Source organism: Tupaia chinensis, unplaced genomic scaffold (genome assembly GCF_000334495.1).
Source record: "Tupaia chinensis unplaced genomic scaffold, TupChi_1.0 Scaffold000482_1, whole genome shotgun sequence".
Classification (NCBI taxonomy): Eukaryota; Metazoa; Chordata; class Mammalia; order Scandentia; family Tupaiidae; genus Tupaia; species Tupaia belangeri.
In genome coordinates, this window is record NW_006159994.1 from 476,621 (window position 1) to 490,923 (window position 14,303).

Sequence of the window (14,303 nt, forward strand, 5' to 3'; positions counted from 1 at the left end):
GAAACCGGAAGCGGAAGCACGGGGCGGTGCCGGAGGAGGAGCCGCAGGTCTCTCGCCTGTGAGCGAATCTCAGCGTCTCCGCGAGTCGGCGCGTTTTGGCCCCGGGGGAGGGGCAGGGCTAGGTGAGCGGCTGGACGGGCTGGCGGGCGGGGTCTGGGGTCCGAGTCGGGAGAGGGCGGAGGCCGCGGGCTGGAGGTCCCTGGCCGAGCCCCGGGAACTGCCTCCGGGCCTCAGGCTGTTCGCTCTGGTAACGCGAAGCTTCTGTTTCCTCCCCGGTCCGGACTGGCGCTTCCTCACAGGCCCCCGGGTCGCCCTTACTGGGGATCACTCCGCTCCTCTGGGGACTTTTGGCCGCGTCTGGAGACGTTTGTGTCACAATTGGCGGGGGCAGGCCTTACTGTTATCCAGCGGGTGGAGGCCGGGGAGGCTGCGCGCTGTCAGACGTCCAGCATTGCACCGGACGGACCCCCATAACAAAGACTGATATGTGGTGTGAGGTCGAGAACCCCTGCTGTGGGCGCTACTCATCGCTCAAGTTCTGAATAAACTGTGTAAATTGTTTACAATTCAGCTGAGTCACTTAGAGAGTCTGTAAAACGTGTTTAAAGCTTCTAGGGTCCCCATAAAATCTCTTCTGCAGCCAAATGAGTTGAGCATATCAGATGCACACAGCTTTAAGCTGCTTTCTCCCATCTGGAGGAGCAGATCGCTGGAGAGGACTCAGATAAATCCAGTCACAGCCTGCAGCTGGTATTTCACTTTCAATCGTAAATATTTTTTTAAAAGCTTACAGGCAGTTTTTGTAGCCAACAACTGTAAAGGCCACAATGGCAAACCCGCTTTTTGCCTTTTTTTTTTTTTTAAAGACAACAAAAGCATCTGTCAAGCTCAATTTGTATTGAAACTATCCTCAGTGTCCATGTGTCCTCTTTGATCCCTGGACATCTGTGCCACCTGGTGAGTATCATATGGAATTTGCAACCACAGGGTCTCAGCACCCTCCACTGGTAACTGGTATCCAGAGAAGTTTAATGAGAGTGAAGGTAGCTCATGTTTGATGGTTTACATTCAGGGGAGAGGTGTGTGAAAATAAGTCGGTAAATATAGTTAATGAAAATAAGTACAGAACAAACATAAACACATGTGTAAGTGTAAAAATGCAGATTCTTTTTTTTACATTCTGTAATACTAAAAATGTCAACATATTGTATGGAAGGAGTACAAAAAACTTGTAGGAAAATGAAAGTATGAGTTTATTTTTTTGCAAAAAATGTTGAAGTACATGTGCATAGTAGTTTCAGAATACAGGCATTCAGTGAATTGTTTGAAGACCCCTGTGTAAGTACATGTAAAATATATGTATGTGTAGTGTTTATTACATGCTTTCTCATTGAAGTCTGGCAGGGCTATACAGTATCACTTTTGAGGCCTGTTTGATTTGACTTCAAAAGCTATAAATCTTCCTTAAAGCTTTAAAATAACGAAGTACCCATGAGTAAAGATGATTTCCATCTTCTTGTATTAGTTACAGAAGTTTGTTTTTTTTTTTAAGAATTATTTTATTTATTTATTTACTTTAATTTGAACAGAGAGGGACAGAGACAGAAAGAGAAAGTGAGAAAGCAAGCCACCAGGTCTAGGATTTGCACCATGGCCAGCCATGTGGGATTCCAGCATCCTTCATCACCATGCCACGTGCCGGCCCTTAGTTACAGAAATTTAAAACTGAATTGACCAGTGACCAGAGATGTTGAACAAGTATATTTTTTTCCTTAATGAAATTTGAAATCATTTGGAAGAATATTAAGCAACAACTTATGGATTGAAGGGTAAAATACTAGTTTCCAAAATACTATCCTCTATACCTTGCCTCCCGATAGGAATTAACTTTGTTTCTTAAAACTTTTCTGAAATAACAGTATGGTGATTCACATTTCAGAAACTCATGTTAAGATATCGTATGTAACTGTAGGGTTTTATTAATTGTGTGCATGTATGTCTTTTTCATTCTAGCTTTCCTATAACATTTTTGAGAACATATTTGTTTGTCATACAAGACAGAACTAGGTAAATGAGGATAATTAGTGAGCTAGGCCTTGCACCAGATACATGGTGAACATGAAGAACCAAAACAGACTTTGTCCTGACTATATGGAGTTTACATTCTAACAGGGAAGAGAGGTTTTTAAACAATGAATGACAAGAGTGATATGGGATCTTTGCACAAGAGGACTCAACCCAACAGGAAGCCCTCTTGGGAAGCTCAAGAGGTGAAATTGTGCTTAGATTTAGCTAGTCGTAGGGTTAGACTGGAATGAGAGGCAGTTATGTTCCAGAGAGCACTACATGTAGAGGATACTGCACAAGGAAATTCCTGAAGCAGGAAAGAGCTCAGAGTGCTCTGTGCCCAGGAAGGACAGAGATGGCTGAAGCCAAGCCAACAACAGGGAGAGGAGTATGAGCTACACCAGAGAAGGAGTCAGATCCAAACCAGGCACTACTTTGGACTCTGTTCCAAGGACAATTGGAAGACATTGAAGAAGTGAGAACATGGGGCCAGCAGGTGGCATGGTTATTAGGGGTGCTGGACTTCCACATGGCTGACCGTGGTTCAAATCCTGGACCCTCTCTCTCTGTCCCTCTCTGGTCAAATTAAAATAAATAAGTAAATAAATAAAGTTAAAATAATTCTTTAAAAAAATAAATGGCAACAGGAGAATCATGCAATTTGCTTTTGGTCTGAGCATGTGAGTCAAAGTGGACCTTAAGATTCAGAATGAAGACTTTTGGGGCTGGACAGTGGCTCAGCAGGGTAAAATGCAACACTTTTTGAGACTGAGCTACATGGGAATGTTTGGGTTCTTATTCTGGGTCTTTGTCCTGAGACTTTCCTGAGTACAATCGGCTTGTGTGAGCCCATGATCCGGGGCTAGCTGAGGCTAGGAGTTGATTATGGCATTGAGACTTTGTTGGGCATGCTCTCTCTTTCTTTCTCTTTTTCTGTCTCTCATGGAAGAAAAAAAAAAAAGACATTTTTAAGAAAAGACTTTTAAGAGGCAAAATGGGTGTTAGGAAAGTTTAGGAATAAGATGATTGCTCTCTAGGCCTGGATGATGGTTGTAAGAAAGGAGAGATCTGGGAATTTAGAACTGAGAGAATGCAAAGATGCTATCATTCTTGTTTGTGTTTGTCAGGTGCCACAGAGTGTTTACTGTGCAAACCTGCAGGCAGTCCACTCACTCAAGGCCCTGTGCCCACCCTTACTTTACTTTTAGGGCCTCTCTTCTACATCCTCAAGGAAGTCAGGCCTAAGAATGTCTAGGGCCTCCATGTCTGCTGTGATAGATTCTTTCTCTTGATTGCTACTATGAGAAGTAGGACATGGAATCATCTGCTGAATATGAGATGAATCATTGTCTATTGCTGCCTAACAAATTACCCCAAACCTTACTCATTTAAAACAACAATGATCATGGGGCTGGCAGGTGGCATAGTGGTTAAAGGCACTGGATTGCCACGTGGCAGACCGCAGCTCAAGTCCTGGACCCGGCTGCTTGCTTTCTCACTTTCTCTTCCTTTTTCTCTCTCTGTCTTTCTCTGGTCAAATTAAAAATAATAATAATAATAATAATAATAATAATAATAATAAATGGAATTAAATAAGGGAATAATTCTTTGAAAAAAAAAAAGAAAAAGAAACAACAGTGATCAGGGGCCAGCAGGTGGTGTGGTTAAGGCACTGGATCCCACATGGCCAACTCTGTGGTTCAAGTTCTGGACCCAGCAGCTTTAAAAGCACACCTGATGCAGGTGCATGTGTGTGTGTGCACTCAAAATCCTGTGAGGAGAATGGAGGAGAAGGGATTGTGGAGTGACACCTTTAAGGGGTTATTTCTCACTTTCCTTCTTTCTTCAGTGAGCATACATGCCTTAGGGCAAAAATCTACACACACACACACACACACACACACACAATCACACTGGATTGCCACGTGGCAGACCGCAGCTCAAGTCCTGGACCCGGCTGCTTGCTTTCTCACTTTCTCTTCCTTTTTCTCTCTCTGTCTTTCTCTGGTCAAATTAAAAATAATAATAATAATAATAATAATAATAATAATAATAAATGGAATTAAATAAGGGAATAATTCTTTGAAAAAAAAAAGAAAAAGAAACAACAGTGATCAGGGGCCAGCAGGTGGTGTGGTTAAGGCACTGGATCCCACATGGCCAACTCTGTGGTTCAAGTTCTGGACCCAGCAGCTTTAAAAGCACACCTGATGCAGGTGCATGTGTGTGTGTGCACTCAAAATCCTGTGAGGAGAATGGAGGAGAAGGGATTGTGGAGTGACACCTTTAAGGGGTTATTTCTCACTTTCCTTCTTTCTTCAGTGAGCATACATGCCTTAGGGCAAAAATCTACACACACACACACACACACACACACAATCACTTATTATTTCTCATAATATTTATTGTTCAAGAATTCGGGAGCAGCTTGACCAGAAGGTTCTGGCTGAGAAGTTTCAGAAGGTTGAAAGAGGATATCAATTGCAGCCACATCATCTGAAGGTCTGACTGGTACTCAAGGATTCACTTCTAAGGGGCTCACTCCCATGGCTGGCAAGTTGCTTCTGGCTGTTGGTGAAGGGCCTCAACTTTTCTCCACATAGGCCTCTGCGCAGGGTTGCCTGATGCTACATGGGAATAGGCTTCCTCTAGAACAGCTGTCCAGAAGACCAAGGTTGAAGCTGCAGTGCCTTCCAGGACCTGTCTTCAGAAGTCCCCTCCACTGTTCTGGTGGTTACCCAGGTCAGCCCTAATTCAGTGTGTGTGCTGGTTGGGACCGCACTAGAGTGTGCAGTCAGACTATCAGGAGGCTCAGATGATCAAGGGCTATTTAGAAAGCTGGTTACCAAAGAAGGGAAAGGTAAGGATGTGTGAAATTTAAAGAGATCAGAGGTTTGATGAGTGGGAAGCCACATTGGCCTGTAAGATTGTGCTGCAGGGCTCCCTTCCCATTGGTGACCATATTTTTTCAAGAAATGGCATTTTTACGGCCTTTGTGCAAATTGATCCGCCCAAATGGTGCCGTAGAGCAAGCCAGCAATTAGAGTTGTGCCTGACTGGTGAGAAGCTAAGAGGTAGAAATAAGGAAATCTGTTGAAACGAAGGATAGTGAAATCCCAACTGATAAGTATGAAATGAGGAGAGATGACTGATGAAGAACAAGAAGGTAAGAGAGTGGGTAGACTAAGGTCTTTGTGTGGTCAGCAGACTCATGGATAGAGAAAATATGAGCAAACAAGGTAGGAGTCGGGATTGGGTTCAGAGAGAAGGAGATTTCTGAATTATTATTCTATATGGTGGAACAAGCCAGGGGTGACAAAGGCTACCATAAGACCCATGGCATAATGAGAACACAGGAGTGTGAGGGCAGAGGGTCCTGGAGTTGAGGAACTCTTGATACCTCGAGGGCCTCTGACATTATCTACGTGAGGTGTGACTGGAGGATGAAGGGATACTGGGAGTCAGATGCCAAAGTCCAGGGGGTGAGAGGTTGTAGCCAGGGATGTGTTTGTGACAATATAGATGGGATGAGTATGCTGCGTCTTCAAAGGGAGTAGAGCAGTGACATATTTGTCATCCATTGGAGACAGAGGAAGACTAGATTTACCTTCAGCTCACTCTGAGTTTCTCACCTACTAAGTAAGATAAAGGTTTGATATTAAAGACAAGTTGCACTGTGAAGGAGGCCATGATGGACAAGCGAAAGAAGACCTGTCCTCAGTAACCCAGGGAGAGAAGCTGTGAAGACTTTGTATTTTCCTGTTTACTCCAGAGTGCTGTCCTAAGTGTCCCGTGGGAGTAAAAGGAGCAGTGTCCCGGTTCTCCCACTGTCCTGTTCTTCAGGAAATTTTGCTGTTGCAGTCCTAGGATGGCAGCCATTGTCCTGCCCCCCACTTGTGGTGAGTTACTGGATCCTGGCAGCCCCAGAATCCAGGCTTTAAAGGCCTCTAACAGACAGATTGGGACAGGGAAGTAGGAGGCCAAGTAGCTGTGGAGAAGGTTTGGGCCAAGCAGAGGAGGCTCCAGTGGAACCCTATGAGCTACAAGATCCCTGGTGTCTGATTGACTGGCTCATGGGATTTGGAACTTAGATGTTAGAATGTTTGTGGATGTTTGACCTGTATGGTGACTATGAGGGAGCTATTAAATTATGCCTTTAATTCTCCCTGTATACATGATTTAAAAAAAAAAAAAGTGATTCCCTTATAACTTTAGTCTCATCTGTGAAATGGGAATAATCTCTTTTCTCAAGTGCAGTCAGATTTTTGAGCCCTATTTTCTGCTCTCGTTTCTTGAACCATGGGAGGATGTTTGTGTGGGAGAAGTATAGGTATGTGCTGTGCAGGTGTGCTTATGCTGATGTTTGTAAGGGGCTATTGGGATATATGTAGTCAATCACAGATGGGTGGAGAAGCCTCCCGATTCATGCATGTTAGGACACAGAGCAAGTTAGGATTCATCTGACCCATTTATTCTTCTTCAGCTCAGTCCTCCCTGTTCCCATCCTCTCAGCCAAAACGATGCACAGAAGAGCGAGGGCTGGTTAATGAGTTTCTGACAAGCTGGTTGCAGGTGAGTCAGATATTCATTTTCCAAATCTTTATTCCTTTGGCCAGAATTTGGACTTGTTATCTTCCAGTGGACTGGAGCCTCACAGCCAAATCCTCATGTAGCCCAAGGTCTCCAGGTATCTGATTAAAGATGAGTACTGCCCTGCAAATGTCAGTGTCTATGAACATTTACCACATTTTCCTTCTGGGCTCACTGTGTACGTCATATTTGTGTTCTTGAGAGTTTAAGGAAAAACCAAACAATGCCATGACTGTTCCTCAAACTCAAGCAATTTAGCATAGCTTTGAGAAATGATTCATTGATTTATCAAGTGTTTGATATTATCCCAGGCCTATACTGAATCTTGGAGATTGAGGAAAAGATGACTAAAGGAGCTCACAGACTGGGTGGAAAAAGAAAATCACTATGGTGATTGGACCTTGAGAGGGGGCCTTAGTAGACAGGAGATGGGAGTTAATGACTGAGCCCATAAGCCAGTGAGAGGAGCTTTCTTGTCTTGTGCTCTAAGTCCTTGTCTAGGCCTGTCATCCTCAACCTTCTCCCTGCTTACATTGACTGTGGTAATCCTTGGCTAAGCCATGATATTTGTGATGGTTTAGGACTTGGTGACCTTTGAGGATGTGGCCGTGGAGTTCACCCAGGAGGAGTGGGCATTGCTGGGCCCTTCTCAAAGAACTCTGTACAGAGACGTGATGCTGGAGAACTGTAGGAACCTGGCCTCACTTGGTAAACTTGACAACATTTCTGCATTATTTTAATGGCTCGGATAGCAAGACATTTTTCTTATTTTTTTATGAAGTGAATTTTAAATTTATTTTGTTCAAATTCACAGAACATAAATATACCATCTTAACCGATTCAAAATGTGTATTTCAGTGGCTTTTAATATATTGAAAATGTTCTGCCACCATCCACACTATCTAATTTCAGAACATCTTGATCACCCCTAGATGAAACTTTATCCCTATTAAGCAATCAGTACCTATTGCCTTCCCCACCCACTGCCATTATTACCCACTAATCTGTCTGTCTAGATTTGCCTATTCAGAACATTTCATATAAATGAGATCATAAAATACATGACCTTTTGTGTTGGATGTCCTTCATGTAGCATGTGACTGTACTTGAATTTAGGTATGGGCTTCTGGGATTACTTATGCTGTATCACCATGAATATTGAGTTGAGGATCGTTTTGTTCCTTGTGAGAGTTATTATACTCATTAGCGTGTAGTTGTAATTATTCCACTGCTCCTAAAGTCATACTTACCTATCTTCAGAATCATCGGCTTTAGTTTAAGTTGTCCCCCCCACAGTTCCCCTATGTTATATATATTTTCTCTATAAGTAGGATGTCCTGTTGATAAACCCAATCTGATAACCCAGTTGGAACAAGAAGACAAGATGATGACAGAGGAGAGAATTCTCCAAAGCACCTGTCCAGGTGAGCACCAGGTGAATATGAGCCTGCATGATGAGTAGCTCTGGCCTGTCTGTTGAGTGTTGGGGAGGAGTGTTGGGGAAGATTAACTGATGTCAATCACAGAACTTTATAAAATGTCCTTTTTATAACTAAGAGGGACAAGAACATTTGGTATGAGCGTCTTTGTTTACTTTCTTCTTTCCTCGCTAACTCTCAATTCATCACCTCATACTTTGTCCACAGGAGATAAATAAAAGAAGCTGTTCTTTTTAAAATTTAAGTTCAGTTTCTTCCCACGTTGTGTTCTTTATCATTTCTTCTTTTGTCCATCTCTGATAAATATGAATCTTTCTAGAATCTTTTTAAAAATTAATGCCTAAATTTCTGTTTCCAAGCCCTCTTCATTGTAGACTTCCTCAAAACCCTCTTTACTAATGCAGCCTTTACTTAAATGTGTACTTTACTATTTCTTTTCTCCATCAGTTCAAATTTCTTTTTAATTCATTTCAGATTTGGAAACTCTACTTAAAGCCAAATGGCTAACTCCTAAGAAGCATGCTTTTAGAAAAGGACAGTCTAAAAGTATAAAAGCGGTAAGACTAGCTGGTAATATTTGGCTTTCCACATGTCTTAGTCTGTTATTTTGTTACCAAATAGAAATATTTCAGACTGGGTATTTATGAAGAATGGAGGTTCATTTGACTCATGATTCTGGTGGCTGGAAAGTCCAAAGGTGTGAGGCCAGCATTGACTTGCCATCTGGTGCTATATCACAACACTGCCAACTAAAGCAGAGTGAATAGTAGGTATGTTCAAAGAGAGAAGAAACATAATTCCCATTTACTCTTTTTTCTTTCCCGTACCCATCTGACACCTCAGAATGGCCTTTGCTGTCCATATTTCTGTGAACATTGTAGTCACAACTACTTAACCAATATAAAAACTTAGTTTATTTCTAAACTATTCATTTTCTGAGCCTCCTTCTGAATAGAGACTTACCAGCATGCTTCTGCATGCTCTTCCAACCTCTTCCTTCCTATTCCCAGTTCCAAAGCCACTTCCACCTTTTTAGATATCTGCATGGCAACACAACTCTGCTTTCTGTGCTAGTTTCCTGACTTAGCCCAGGATTATGTAACTAAACAGAAATACCTGAGATTAGGAGATTTATAGGGAAGAGAAATTCATTTGGCTTATAATTCTGAATGACTGGAAAGTCTAAAAGCATGGGCCAGCAGCATTCTGGCTTTCATTGCTATATCACAACATGGCTTATGGAAACAGAAAGGAAGGTGGACTCATGCAAAGAAAGAGGATATAGAATTACCACTAACTCTTTTGTCCTTCTGTCACTGCCAGCCTATTAGATGGTGCCTTCCATTGGGTCCCACCTCATTAGGTCTCAGCACCTCTCAAAGCCGTTACACTGTGGACCAAGCTTCCAAAACATGAATTTTCATGGGACAAACTATTATGCAACCTATAGCACCACAGTAACAGAATGTGTAAACTTAGCAAAGACAAAATACCCAGTAGCTTCATTAAGGGAAAAATGTCATTTGCACTCGAGATAGTGGTGACTCTAAGAGATGCTGTGAATCTATACTGAATGCATAGAAGAATATAAATGTACTCCAAATGTGTTTCTTTTTTTTTTCTGTTTTTTTTTTTTTTTGGAGGGTTTTTCTATAGGGGATGTCTCAGAAAGACAGAGACAGAGAGACAGAAAGCGAAAAATCACCCCCCAAGGGAGATGGCCATGCCGCAATCCCTTCTCCTCCATTCTCCTCTCAGGATCTTGGGCATGCATGCACACACGCCCGGTGAATGAGTTTAAGCCACTGAGTCCAGGACTCAAACTGATCGACTACATGAGAGTCCACTGACATAGCCATTACTCCACCTACTGGCCTCCCAAATGTGTTTCTTTACTGAGAATTTCCACAAGTAAATATTCTTATAAGCATAACTCAGATATTGACTATTTGAAGCATATATTTTCTTGTATTTATCAGAAAATGTTGTGTGAATATAAGGGCCTATGGCAAAGCATCTGTCTTTTTTACTGTGTAAGAGCTCAAAATGGGCAGAAGCCATATACAAGTACTGAAAGTAGCCAAAACATCAATTATAATGATGTGACAAAATTTCTTAGAATTCATACTGACCATATTAAATACTAAAACTATTATGAAGAACAGTTATTGTTCATCTCTTAATCCACAGGAAAGATGTCATCGTGGAGTGAAACTCAATGAATGTAATCAGTGTTTTAAAGTCTTCAGCACAAAATCTAACCTTACTCAGCACAAGAGAATTCATACTGGAGAAAAACCCTATGACTGTAATCAATGTGGAAAATCCTTCAGCAGTAGATCTTACCTTACCATTCATAAGATAGTTATTGTTCATCTCTTAATCCACAGGAAAGATGTCATCGTGGAGTGAAACTCAATGAATGTAATCAGTGTTTTAAAGTCTTCAGCACAAAATCTAACCTTACTCAGCACAAGAGAATTCATACTGGAGAAAAACCCTATGACTGTAATCAATGTGGAAAATCCTTCAGCAGTAGATCTTACCTTACCATTCATAAGAGAATCCATAATGGGGAGAAGCCCTACGAGTGCAACCACTGTGGAAAAGCATTTAGTGATCCCTCATCCCTTAGACTGCATGTGAGAATTCACACCGGAGAAAAGCCCTATGAGTGTAACCAGTGTTTTCATGTCTTCCGTACTAGCTGTAACCTCAAAAGCCACAAGAGAATTCATACAGGAGAGAATCACCATGAATGTAATCAGTGTGGAAAGGCTTTCAGCACAAGGTCCTCCCTTACAGGGCATAATAGCATTCATACAGGGGAGAAACCCTATGAGTGCCAAGATTGTGGGAAAACTTTTAGGAAGAGTTCCTATCTCATACAGCACATGAGAACCCATACTGGGGAAAAACCCTATGAGTGTAATGAGTGTGGAAAATCCTTCAGCAGTAGCTTTTCTCTTACTGTGCACAAGCGAATACATACTGGAGAGAAACCCTATGAATGCAGTGACTGTGGGAAAGCCTTTAATAACCTCTCAGCTGTTAAGAAACATGTAAGAACTCACACTGGAGAAAAACCCTATGAATGTAATCAGTGTGGAAAATCTTTCACAAGTAACTCTTATCTTTCTGTGCATAAGAGACTGCATAATAGGTGGATATGAGTTTCTACAGAAAAGCACTTTGTATTCTCTCATCCCTGAGACAACTTGAGAGAACATACTCTGGATGTGTGAATTATCTATTGCTGCATAACAAATTATCCCCTGAAACTTTGTCTCTTTGAAGAACAAACATTATCTCATTATTTCTGTCAGGTCATGAATTTGGCAACTGCTTTAACTCTGTATTTCTGGTTCGGAATCTCCAGTGAGGTTACATTGAAGATGTCAGCCAGAGCTGCAGTCATCTGAAAGCTTCACTCATGAAGGATTCACTTCCATGTGGCTCCTTTACATGTTAGTGCTAGTTGTTGACAGGGGCCTTCAGTTCCTCACCACATGGGCCTCTCCACATGGCTTAGTATCATTACAGTGTGTCAGCAGGTTCCCCCAAGAACACACAATACAAGAGAGGGCCCATGCAGAAATCACAGTGTCTTGTATGGCCTAGCTTCAGAAGGACATACTTTCACTTCCATAATGTATTGGTCCGGCAGACCAATCCTGATACAGTATGGGAGAAGATTATACAAGATAGGAATACCAAGAGACCATGATCACTGAGAACCATCTGGAAGATTTGCCATGAAATTAATGAAGAAATGCCTTAGCAAACTTTTATCCTTTTAAGCTAATCAGTATGAAATAGTATTTAATAACTTCTTTATTGAATTCACTCTGGAGAGACACTATGTGAGTATAATCTGTGTGGTAAAACTTTTAACTCAGACTCTCACCCTTATTTGCATAGAAGATTATATGCTGGGAAAAAAAATGTGAAGAATGGAATAGCTGTAGGAAAGCCTTTAGTGATATCTCCAGGGAGTCACCTGACAGCACATACTAAGTGAGAAACACGAAGGTCATCAAAATTCAGAAGGCTTCAGTGACACCATCTTTTAAAAAGCACATGGAATATCACCCATCATAGGAAAGCTCATATAAGAAATAAGGAAAACCCTACAGCAAAAGTATTCACAGTATTGAGAGAAGGATAGTTAAGTATTCTCACAGAAGTGACTATGGGAAGCCTTGAATGGTCTCTTAATTTGTAGAGATGTAAGAATTTATTCTGGAAAGAAATGTCATGTCATCAATATTGGAAAGCCTTCTAGTTTTCCACTTTCAGTAGGAAACTTGTCTGAATTTGCACTGCAACGAAACTTTGAATATAAAAAACAGCCTTCAATGATGCCTGTACATTAGGAAAAATATGAAAATTTTCCTTGGGTGAACTTAAGAGTATTAATTTTAGAAAAAATTTAGTGAGGCTTCCCAAAGATCTCTGATTGACCTTTGGGGAGCATCTGCTCTGGACCTCTTATTCTTCTTTGTACATCTGAGAGCTCAAACTGGAGGAAAGCCCTAGGAATGTAACCAATATTAAGATACTTCAGACTCAATTCCTCACTGAGTGACCCCACAGTAATTTATACTAGGAATGAAAAGTATAAATTTTATGAGTTTGGGACTTCTTTATCAATGTCTATAAGTTAGGCCACTAGTTATTAATTTCCAGCCTTTTTTTTTTTTTGAGAGTTTTTTGCTATAGGGCACATGCACTCACCAGAAAGACAGAGAGAGACAGATAGAAAATGAGAAATCACCCCCCAGGGGGATGGCTGCACCGCAATCCCTTTTCCTCCATTCTCCTCTTGGGATCTTGGGCACGCAAACACACGCTCCTGGCGTGAGTTTAAGCCACCAGGTCTGGGACCTGAACTGCAGTTGACCACATGGGAGTCCAGCGACATAGCAATTACACTAACTGCTGGTCCCTCCAGCCTTTTTGTTTTAATATAAACATTTATGTCTGTAGCTGTTCATTTATACTAGGAATGAAAAGTATAAATTTTATGAGTTTGGGACTTCTTTATCAATGTCTATAAGTTAGGCCACTAGTTATTAATTTCCAGCCTTTTTTTTTTTTGAGAGTTTTTTGCTATAGGGCACATGCACTCACCAGAAAGACAGAGAGAGACAGATAGAAAATGAGAAATCACCCCCCAGGGGGATGGCTGCACCGCAATCCCTTTTCCTCCATTCTCCTCTTGGGATCTTGGGCACGCAAACACACGCTCCTGGCGTGAGTTTAAGCCACCAGGTCTGGGACCTGAACTGCAGTTGACCACATGGGAGTCCAGCGACATAGCAATTACACTAACTGCTGGTCCCTCCAGCCTTTTTGTTTTAATATAAACATTTATGTCTGTAGCTGTTCCTTAAAATAAATTTTAACTTATATTCCATAACTTTAATGCAATGTACTTAGTATAATTTGCTGTTTAAAACAGCAATACATTGTATATTCAAAAAGGCATTTCTGAATAGCTTCTGAGTGACTTAGTTTATCATAATAGAAATTAGACAATATCTGTGATATATTTTTTCTAATTGAATGATTTTTTTTTCAGAGTACATTGACTTCATGATACTCTCTTCTCTTTCCATCCTAGTATGGTAAATACTATCTGTGGCTTTCTCTAGTGTCCATTCTCCCCTACTTACTTAAAAAAATTTTTTTGTTCAAATTGTCTAGAAGCAGTATTGAAAATAATCTTCCAGGCTTTTCTGAAGACCAGTGTTTTTTTTGTTTTGTTGGGATTTTTTTTTTTTTTCACTGTGCTGGCGGAGAGAAGTAGGTAGAAGTAACTAAAGAGAATACCATCTCACTTGTTTTCCTCATCTATTATCTATTTATCTTAGATAATAGATAATTATGTAAGTGACCTGAGGGACTGGAATTTAAACAGCTGTTTTCTTTACTATGATAATAAAAGCCAGGGTGCAGAAAAAAAAATTCCAATGATTTGTGCTCCCCAAAGGCCTCTGACAGCATCAGCTCTGGACCTCTTATTCTTAGACATCTCCCCGTGTGATTAGAAATAGCCCCTAACTGTTAGAAGCCAAAGTGATTTTTTTGTTTGTTTTTAAGGCGATAGACTTAACTTCCTGCCAACACAGTTATCTTACTTGTAAAATTTTTAGTTGGTCACAGTTTATCCATGTTTTATGTTTCTTTGAAAATAATGTATGG

The 14,303-nt window shown here is 41.1% G+C and overlaps 1 protein-coding gene across 1 annotated transcript; it reads left to right on the plus strand.

The window, feature by feature from the left end:
• Positions 1-26: 26 nt before the first annotated feature.
• Positions 27-12,836, plus strand: ZNF558 (zinc finger protein 558). The gene is made up of 10 exons (XM_027774821.1): positions 27-122; positions 867-957; positions 4,482-4,569; positions 4,671-4,809; positions 5,840-5,966; positions 6,551-6,639; positions 7,239-7,365; positions 7,989-8,081; positions 8,571-8,653; positions 10,487-12,836. The coding sequence occupies exons 5-10, from the start codon at positions 5,936-5,938 to the stop codon at positions 11,267-11,269; spliced, it is 1,206 nt and encodes a 401-aa protein (XP_027630622.1). The 5' UTR covers positions 27-122; positions 867-957; positions 4,482-4,569; positions 4,671-4,809; positions 5,840-5,935; the 3' UTR covers positions 11,270-12,836.
• Positions 12,837-14,303: the final 1,467 nt, after the last annotated feature.

Bases quoted from the DNA above. Each gene is read 5' to 3' on its own strand.
- ZNF558 (XM_027774821.1), top strand. From the start codon at position 5,936: ATGGCAGCCATTGTCCTGCCCCCCACTTGTG. The intron at 5,967-6,550 runs GTGAGTTACTGG...ATTCTTCTTCAG, and splicing joins TGTCCTGCCCCCCACTTGTG to CTCAGTCCTCCCTGTTCCCA. The intron at 6,640-7,238 runs GTGAGTCAGATA...GTGATGGTTTAG, and splicing joins TTCTGACAAGCTGGTTGCAG to GACTTGGTGACCTTTGAGGA.